Source organism: Gambusia affinis, linkage group LG20 (assembly GCF_019740435.1).
Source record: "Gambusia affinis linkage group LG20, SWU_Gaff_1.0, whole genome shotgun sequence".
NCBI lineage: Eukaryota > Metazoa > Chordata > Actinopteri > Cyprinodontiformes > Poeciliidae > Gambusia > Gambusia affinis.
This window is the reverse complement of record NC_057887.1, coordinates 18,860,793-18,871,222: the sequence shown is the minus strand read 5'-3', so window position 1 is coordinate 18,871,222 and position 10,430 is coordinate 18,860,793. Positions and strand designations below refer to the sequence as shown.

The following is a 10,430-nucleotide window of genomic DNA, read 5'->3' as shown; positions in this document are numbered from 1 at the left end:
TGGGTGGAAACATTGTACTCTCAAACAGAAACGCTGGGGGAGAATGTCTGTAACAAGTGCCAAGCAGCAAAACAACAATCCCAAGCACAACAGCAAGACCGCTATCAGACAACAGTTTATAAATGTATATAATTTAAATTAACCATGTAAATGAAGAACGTCAAATATGTTGAGTTGAGTCAGAATTTCCAAAATGTCCAGGGCTTAAAATTGCCATCCATGGGAAGCAGTGTTTTGGTTAGTGGAAGATGCAAACAACTGAGAAAAAGCACAAAGGTTGTTAACCAAGGCCTTTGGTACAGTTTAACGAAATAACTTTTAAAATTCCTCCGATGAGCATTGAGCACGCCTATCCAGTCTTCCACCTTCTACAAATTTGTGTAGCTTTGTTTTAGATGTTTCTCGTGTCGTTTGTTATTGCTACTACCTTGTATACCTACATATCATTGTAATTCATTCCATAACAAAATTGGCACCTTTTTTGTTTTCTTTTTTTGAGAAATAGTTAGTAAAGAAGTGGTCTGCAGACTAAAAAGATATGGTGGCAAAGTTGCGAAACTAGAAACACTGCATGCTTCATTTTATAGTCCCTTGTGATTATTGTGCCTTTTGTGATGTCATTAATAATTACTGGTAATTGTCTTCATTGTGTTTTATTTGTACAAAAATACACTATGTATATTTTTGTACAAGCTTATTACTGAAAAGTGCATCAGACAGAGTTCTCTTTAAACTAGATTTGTAATGTTAAACGTTCTTTAACACATTTTTATCAATGAATGCAGTCGATCACATTATAGTAAAAACTTGAATGACTCCGATGAGGATCACCGCAGTGAGTGAAACGACCGATCTTTTTGCTTTCTCTCTGGATGGTGCAGACTGGGTGGAGGTGGAGGAGGTGCGGCACAGAAAATGATTAGGAAGAAGTTAGTGGGAAGCGCTCTTCTGCGTCTCAACAGTGTGAGTGCAGTTCAGTCTGTCAGCGTTGTGGCTGAACAGCACTGGGAGGTTTCAGGTCCCATCTTCACTCAGAAACTTTTCGGATTGTTTTTGTTTTTCGTTGCATGTTAGGAGCAAAACGAGGGCGACGTGCGAAGGTTTCTGAATGGAGAAGCACAAAGGTAGGTGGCGGTTTAATGAGTTAGCATGTAAGCGCAGACTTGCTGGGTAAATTTAAGTCGAGTTGCGGACAAAGATTTCTCATCAACTCTGTGAAGAAGTGGTTGCACTGGACTCCTCGCGATTCTGGCTGTAGATTCACAAAAGCAACATGGCATTTTTTTCATTTCAGTGCAGTTGTGTAAAATTATGCCGCAGCTGCATTTTGTATTTTAATGGACTTGTCTGCCAAGCTCCGTTCGTTTGGTATCTGCCAACACCTGTCAGTCAAAGTACCCCACTTTATGGTAAGCCGTTTATGTAAATATTCCAAATCCCTATTCGATGGCCAATTTACTAATGGAAGGGACAACACTCCACTATCCTAGGGGTGTCCAAAGTGTGGCCCATGGACCATTTGAGGTTCCGGAAATTATTTTGTGCGGTCTTTGACACAAGACCTACTAGATGGGGGGAATGTAATACCACATCGTAGAAAGTTGCCCTAATTTACAGATTAGGTCACTACTGACTTTCAAATATGCAGACTTCTCAACTAGTTAACATGTAAAATAGTCAGTTTCTAGAACCTAAATGCTCACTAGCCACTAATTTAGACAAAAATCTAAATTATATTAAATCTAAATTTCTATTTCATGATGAGACAAAGGTAATTACTGAAGCTGCCTTACTAGTAAACTAATTACCATTATCTAGCTTTACTTGTTCACTAGTAAGACCAAAAAAGTGTCAACAGGTGTCAAAACTACTGTGCATTTTATGGTGTTAGTTGTCAACTAGTTCAGATTAGTGACTAGTGAACTCGGATGCAGAATTTGTATAAACTTGTAGAAATGTTGGTGTTTATTGCCTACTTGTTATCAAGTATGACATAGTCAACAATTACACTGATCCAGTCATCAACTAGTGTGTCAAAAAGCCCACAACGTGGGACTGGAGCAGCAATTGGGCTTCTACTACTTGCATTAAAATGAGAAGTAATCAAAAGGGTCACCTGTTAGTTTTTTTTTTGTTTTTTTTTACCAGAACAGCTAAATATTAAACTAGTGGAGAAGAAACCAGTAGAGAAGAAACCAGAAATAGTAGGACAAAATGACTGTCGATGTCAAGGGTATCTAGTATTTACACAAATGGTTTGCCATACAGCTTCACATCAAACCGCTGTTTCCCTTGGAGTACATTATGCATCTCAGTGGGGTTTGCTAAATGGCTTATATTGTGGCCACTGATGAATTCCAAAAGCTCCAAGATCCATTCTCACAGCATTCCTTAGATTCCTGTGGCTATTTGTTCATTAAGGATAAGCAATGGAAATCTAATACTTTCCTATTAACAGTTGAGTTTGGACCAAATGACATTAGAGCCCTTAGTACGTTAGTGCATTTGTACACATGTTTACAGGAAAATATTTTGTTATGCTTTGCAGTAATTTCATTAGAGCCCTTAGTACGTTAGTGTATTTGTACACGTGTTTACAGGAAAATATTTTGTTATGCTTTGCAGTAATTTCGTAAGTTTAAAGTTAAAGGGATCCATTATGGACCCCCTGCTTGTTCTGGTCCAGATGGGCAGCAGAAGCAACTTCCTCAAACTGGGAACAATAGCCACCAGTCAAACCAAGATGGGATCAGCAAAATTTGAAAGAAAACAGTCTTGCAGCCACATTCCTGTTCACCAGCTGACCAGATTGCTCAGTCTATTTACTCCCACACTCTTTCAGAGTAAATAGTTCATGTCGCAAGATACCCAAAGTCAGAGGGGTTTTGTGTATGTTTTCCTGTGAAGGCTTTTAATTGTCAACACAGGCTCTGTATTGGTAATTGATCTGCTGATCAAATGAGTGAGTAATATAATTTGCTTGGATGAAGAGGTTCCTATGAAAAGTTATCATATGGAATTTCTAAGCTAATGGATATTGACCCAATTTGTATCGTGTTTTAGCCATGAACCACTTCTGCATCATCTTTTCATTCTGCGATCTACATGTTCTTTATGCCTAAATCAACTGAACATTGAAGTAAATCCACCAATATTACACCCCAAATCCACATCAACAAGTAGTAAAAACCCACAGCCACTATAAACTATAAACTGTTGGAACTAATGCGGGATTGAGGAACAAGTGTGACGTAATTACATGAAACAAATCAAAGGGAGCACCAGGAAAGCAAAACCATTGGACAATAATCAGTTGTCTGTCTGATCTGAGAAGCCTGTTGGTCAGTATAATATGGGGCAGATACTAATGTGTTGAAGTTGGCACACAACAAGTTTTCTTGTATTTAAGGGATTTAATACTATTAAATACTCTGAGTGAGCACACAGAGCTCACATGCATCTCACACATCTTGCTCAAGTAATTGCTGCAACTTTTTAGCCACACCCTCTAGGTTTGTAACCCAAGCTGCTCAATCAGAAACCAAACACAGACTGTGATCTCTGTGGATTGATTTGAATAATACGAGAAAACTAAGGCATGTATGATGGTATCATGACTCCGTTTTAATTTTGTTAAATTTATTTATTATTCTGCTTGTTGAATAGTTGCTGTATAGCAAAGTGGTACTTTCAATCATTCTTCCATTGTCAGTGAAGATTATCTCTGAATTATCACATGCTGTTATTATCACATTTCATTAAAAGATACACTGTAAAAAAAAAATCAAGGAGAGTTTGCCAGTTTGCGGTAGCTCTTGATGGGGGACTATATTCAGTGATGGCACTTTGGGATGTTTTTGGTCCTCTTTAAATGGACCAGAGTTTGTCTTGCTAGGGCAGGAGTGGAGAACATCTCAACTCTGGTCTGACAAAACAAGCGACCTTACGTCTGGCTTAATAGCTAGGTCTTGTTTCACTTACAAGTAAACCCAGGTGTTGCTTACATAATGCTAATCAACTATCTAGTAAAACCAGGAAAGAAAGTAAACCAAAGGGATCAACTATGATTTACAGACGTGTTGACTTTTAAATCTTTACAAACTGTCGCTTTGGATCTATATGACTACAGCAGCAAGTAAGAGTGTTTTTCTGAACTGCTGCATCATCCCTTTCTAAAAGAGTATCTTCCCTTGCTGCTTATTGTGATGTTGCCCCAACAGGCAGCTGCTATGTCCACATCCTATTGTTCTGTGGCTTAGTTTAACAGTTACCCAAATTAATAAAAGACTTGAAAATAATACAAGCTGGTAAAATCCTGATTTAAAATATTAAACACATTAACTGACAACCTCTCCCCTCATGTTATTTAATCACATTTTAAGATGACATTTATCTCCCCTAATATTTGAATGCTACTTTTTGTGTTCACTCGTGTCAAATTTGCTAACTTAGGCTAGTCATGACCAAAAAAAAAAAAAAAAAAAAGCAGAAGAATCTGTAATTAGGCAAATACATTTACACAGCTCGGTATATTGGTTGCTAATTAAGTCCCAAAACAAGAACTCCAATATCTCATTGTGCAAGTGTTTGGTTGACACATAGTCACAATTTTAAAAAAAAGACGGTTTTCTTCTCACCAGATGTCATCACCCGAGAGCAAAAGGCTAGAAGGGAGCTTTAGCAGCACTCATTTATTGACAGCTGGGCCGTTTGTCTGAGACCAGGGACTGACATTTAAATCTGGGTCAAATTGCATGTGTAAAATTGGAATGTAATTGATTGGCAGTCGGAGTGACGCTGAAAGTTCTGCACCTGCGAGTCACAGGCTGCAGAGAAAGAACGGGTGTGTTGCAGCTGACGCAAGGAATGGACTGTGCTTGTTTGGCAGCTATAAGCAGCAGCAACACATTAAATCAGATGCTAAGAACTCCAGGCAGTTTGTAAAAGAGGTACTGTAAAGGGAAATCTGGGTGATCTCATGTAGGCTGGTGAGAAGGAAAGGACTGTTCAGTAGGTTTGATATGCTCTGTGTTTCTGGAACCTGATTCATGCAGCTGTTTCCTCATAGCGCTCGATTCCCATCCTTTTCTCAGGGAACCAGATGAAATTAGGGAAAGCACCTGCAGTTTTGTTTGATCCAACTGACCTCTGTCATGACTCAGGTTTACTGTTGGTTTAGTGTTTTATTGTGCAATTACAGGCCTGACATTACATAGCATGACAACCTTCATATTAAAACAGAAATTTAAAACAATAAATCATAAAACCTTGACTTATGATTTTGCACATAAGGAGATTGCATCATTGGTCTTTATTATTTAGATACCAGGCTTTATTCAGAATAATTAACAGATAGTGATTTTAGTTTTTAGTAATATTTTCAATTGCAAGTTGCTAATATCGCCTTTTTTACTATTCTGCTCTTAGGACAACAAGGTTGTGGTTTTAGTAGCTCTGCTCAGTGCTCACATTGCTCTTCTGCTTCTAGAGCCAAAGAAAACTTCAGTCATCCAGAACGTTTTTTGGTAGCTTATTAAAATCATTTTAAACTGTATGAATGGTATAATGATGAACTGATTTGCTGTTTGTTAGGTTCTGAAATTATTTAAAGTACTTACCCCTTTAATATTTCTCTATTTTTATTGCTTTAACAAAACAATATCAACAAAGTGGGGGTTTTTTTATTAAAAAAAATTGAAAAAAAAACCCAACTATTAAGTCAAGATTAAATTGGTTATGTTTGTTTCTGAGGTACAGCAATAAAGTTCCTGGGTCAATTTGACCCGTGGAGTGTTTAATCATGCAATAGTGTCAGAAACCAAAAAAATTCCTCCAAAACATTTTTGTATCTGATTATTAACTCCAATGCCAACCATTTTAATCAATATTTGTGCAATGATGTTTTTTTTTATTTCTCACAATTAATTAAGTGACACCCAGAATACTGCTTAGAACACAGGAAGTTGTTTGATGGTTGGTTAAACCCCCTGTAGCTTTGCAAGATGGAGTGAGAAGCATTAGTATTTCAGGCTAAAAGCTTCTGCTGTCTGCATTGTGGCTATAATCTTATCTATTTCACATCATAGCAAATCGGCTATTTGCATGCATGAATGCAGCTGCAGTAGAAGAAGGGCGATTGTGCTGCACTTCTAGAATGGAAAATAGTCATCAGATATGATGCTCACCTATTGCTTCTCAGTATCATGCCAAATTTCTGCTGATGGTGTTTCACTATTATGAGACATGTATTTGGTTTCACTTCAGTCTAAGTTTTAAGCTGTGATGTGGCTGGGGTCTGTTATGACTTGGACAAAAATGCCATAGTTCACTTTAAATGGTGTTTATTGTGCTCATCTTCAGGTGAAAAAAGTTGGAGAAGCTGTGCAGCATATTTAAGATGGACGTCCAGGTAGGCTAAAAACAACAACAAAAAACCTTAGCAGTACCTTCATAGCAGCTCAGAAGTCCACTGCCTTTCTGTAACCTGTGCGAGTCTAAACTCAGACTGACTCCCAGCGCTGCAGAGCTCTCTTTTATAGTCACGTGGTCCACCCACACGAAAACAAAAAAAATAAACAATTACTTCTTACTCAAGTAAACTCTTATAAAAGTAAACAAAATAAATAAAATAACCATTAAACTGGATAAAAGAAACCTGTAACCAAAAATGTAATCCTCAATTTAAAAGAAAACAATTAATTTGACCTCCTGATAGTCCTGTACAGTAAGGTCACGGATTATTATGGCCATCAAAATCTGTGATTGGAAACTTTACATTGACCTTGAAGGTAAATGCTTGGTAATATGGCATTTGATGGCTTTGTTGGACTGTGATAGAATAGGGTGAATCCTGGGAAAGCCCATTGGCTGCTATTCGGGTCCAACAGCCCTGGGAAAATAACAAGACAAAGTTCTAATTCAAAATGAGTGGATGACGAGTGTAAACTCCAGAAGATAGGACCAAGGTTAGAGTAGTCCTACTCAGAAACCACAGGGAATTTGGTTGAAAAAAGTGCAATTCAGCGCAGCACGACAACAGAACAGAGTCAGTGGGTCCAAGGGCTTCAACTCGCCATAAACTCAGCAGTGGTAGGCTTAGATGTAGACCGTCATGGCTGAGAATGAGGTCCTCTGGTTCACTTGTATGTGTGTCATGGGATGAACTTGCCAACGGGGAGTGAGTTGAGCGTGGGTAATGCAGGAAGCCAAACTGGGTTGTAAAAATGATGAAAAGAAAGACAGGCTTCCTGCTTTATGGGAACGGGGTGCTCTGTGTGAGTTTGGCTCTTTTTGGCCTCAGGGTCTCCTCACTCTCACTTGTTTTCGACACATCAAACGTGCCTTTGATTACTGGAAACAGTAGCTCCAAACTGGACATGTATTGTGTTTTCCTCTCAGCAGGTTCTCCTTTGATGAGAACGCTGCTCAGAGCAGGATCTTGCTCGTAATCACGTACATATGTACCTTTACTGACTTGTTCACTTCCTGCTATCCCTCTAGTTACTTTTCTGTGGGGTGATATCTGTTTAGGAAGTTTTTCTTCGGTGGCTAGTTTTGATTTGTCTGCTTGCAGTCTGTAATTTTGTTTTTAAACCAATTGCCATGGAGGTTTTTTAGGCTTCCTCTTTTGTTAAATCTGAAACTGCCCATTAAGGCGCAGTGCATCCTAATTTAAAGGTAGCTGATGTTTTGTACCTGCACACTCATGCAACATGTGCGTGCTTGAGTTTGCAACACTTTGAAAGACGTTTGGAAAAGATGTTGATGGAAGGATGCAGACAGGGTGGTGGATTAGGAAGAGGATTTGGAACCACACTGAGCCTCCCCCGCCTCATGACCCGAGGCTGACAGATTTTTCATTTCTGTCACTTTGTCAGCAAAGAAATTGAGTGGGAGGAAGAGATACAGAGTTGTTTGTTTGCAGCAAATTCACTGCCACAAGGTGTTCATCAGTTTCTAACAATGTAGAGTGATACAATAACTTCCTGAGGTAGTACGAAGATCTCTAAACATTTAAAAATTATTGCATAAAAAACTTAGATAAATTAGTTCATAATTTACTTTTTTTAAGTTGATCAGACTGTCAAGAAACTGATTGATTTTGTTTGGCGTGTGCGTAAATATGATGACACACAAAGATCTGTTTCTGTTAGCTTTTTTATTATTATTTTAAAAGATAAGGCAACATGCAATTCTAGGAAAGGAGAAGTGTGTTGAATCAGTAAATGGTAGCTACTAGAAAATATGGTTACAAACCTACCCACCGCCATTTTCAGAACAGCAATTAAAAAATAATAATCATTCTGATAAGGCTTATGCAAAGATCCATGTTAGTACTGCCTGGAGGACAGTGAAGATGTTTTACACTGTTTTCTAACTTGCTGTGCATGCTTCCATATTGTGTTATTTGGGTCTAAAGCATAATACAACAAAGAGGGTTTTGTAGGACATCAATTTCCACTCATGTTTGAAGTTAGTGTGCTACTTCTGCTGTACTCCTCTTCTGAAATTGCATGTATATTGGGATCAAGAATGTGGTTCATATAATTCATATAATGTAATCATATCGTTTAGAGGCAGAGTAGTTTTAGTGTACATTAGACGTCTAAAATCAAAGAAAGTTGTTATTATACTGATATTAAGCAAATTCAAAGCTGGTAATCTGAGAAATCCAAAAAATAGCTAACTAAAAGTGACACCTTATACATGCATGTAAATAACTAGTTTCAACTGTATTTTAAATTAAACTGCAAAATTGTAAAGTATCAGGTCATCTTTCACCTAACACTTTGAAAGTGTCAGGAAGCTTAAAAAATAAGTAAAAATAGGTCATTGCTTAAAACATACAATTTATTTTTGAGACATTTTTTACACTTTGACTTGTGAAAAACTGCGTAATTTCTTCTGTTACTTCCTGTGAGTCTTAGTTCAGCTTAGGTCTAAACGATAGAACCTGGCCTGAATAAAAGGCATGATTCAAAAACTGGAACAGAGGAAGTGTAAAAAAACAAATATGAAAAATGGCCATCATTTCATTTATAGGCAGTTTCTTTGGCATTTGGAGCTGCCGTTTCAAAACAAATTTGAAAGGGAAACCATGTTCTTATTTGGATGCCGCTTTGACCAAATTCAACCGTAACGTAGTAGCCCAGATATTTTGAAAGATGGCTTTGTTTAAAGCACTAAAATTGATTAAATATTTCTAATGTTCAACTTTGGATAGTTAATTAAAGAAAGCTGATTGAGAATTCGGCTGCGTTCACACTGCAGACTGAAATGACACGATTCCAATATTTTGTCAAATCTGATTTTTTTTTTTTTTTTTTTTTTTTTTTTTTTGCCGGGGCTGTTCAAACTGCCACACATATGCGACCTGTATGTATTCTGCAGTCCGAACGGGCAAAGTACCTGAAAGTGTCCCGCATGCGCAGTAGAGGGCGCAATAGCGACAGCGTTCTCAGTTTTCTGCCAACCGCCATAAAAAGAAGTGCTCAGTGTTTGCGGAAGTAACATGGATGCTAACGGTGGAGCACAGCTTACATATTTGAAGTTGTTGTCCGACCGGAGTAGCATATTAACAACTTAATCCTCATTGTAGACCGTCGCGGTCGTTGTTTTACGTCCCGCTGGTATCACTCGTATCAGGGCTCAGAATAGTGAGATTTGCCCAGTATCAGTGACGTTCAGTTCGGATGAATGTGACCTGAAGGTTAGGTCGCACTTGAATTGGATACCTATCGGATAGCCAAGTGAACTGGGTCACGTTCAACCTGTGCTATTCAGACTGTCATGAAAAAATCAGATACAGGTCGCATTAAGTTAAAAAAATCGGATTTAAGTCACTTCAGCCTGCAGTGTGAATGCAGCCTTAGTACCAGTGTGAGACAAGTATTTGTGGCTGCAGCAGTAAATACTCATGAAATTTGTGTGACAGAGCATGAACTCTGCCTGCTATCAAGGTGTGATTCTTTTTGCATGTATGTGTGAACCATATGTTACTTTCACAAACATTTGAGAAGAGTTTTTTCAAAGGGGAATTTCTGATGTGGACAGTTACGCCTTGCTATAAATATAACATTAAAAATGCATTCATGAATCCCCAAGTTACCGAAACATGTTATTAAAAGATATAATGTCTTATTTTTATTTTATAAAAATTATAGGGAATATTGTTGCTAAAATAGAGGTGCTTCTCAATAAATTACAACAACATTGTTTTGCAAATTTCTTTCAGTAATTCAGTTTAAAAAGTGATACTCATACAGTTCTGGAAAAAACTAAGAGCCCACTGCACTGAATCCCATTGGAAACCTGGTTGTTCCACCAAATATTGATTTCTGAACTCTTCCTGAGTTAAAACATTAGTATTGTTATCTCAAAATGAATATAAACTTGTTTTCTTTGCATTATTTGAGCTATGAACGCACTGC

The 10,430-nt window shown here is 37.8% G+C and overlaps 1 protein-coding gene across 2 annotated transcripts in view; it reads left to right on the top strand.

Annotated features, from left to right (window-relative positions):
- Nucleotides 1–945: 945 nt before the first annotated feature.
- Nucleotides 946–10,430, top strand: part of afap1l2 (actin filament associated protein 1-like 2) — a 59,148-nt gene continuing 49,663 nt past the window's right edge. Inside the window, exon 1 of one of the 2 annotated variants that reach the window (XM_044102069.1) lies at nucleotides 946–1,124. In XM_044102069.1, the coding sequence (XP_043958004.1) occupies nucleotides 1,109–1,124 (16 nt within the window). In that variant the 5' untranslated portion in view covers nucleotides 946–1,108. The remainder of the gene's footprint in view (nucleotides 1,125–10,430) is intronic. The other variant, XM_044102070.1, reaches the window with a different exon arrangement.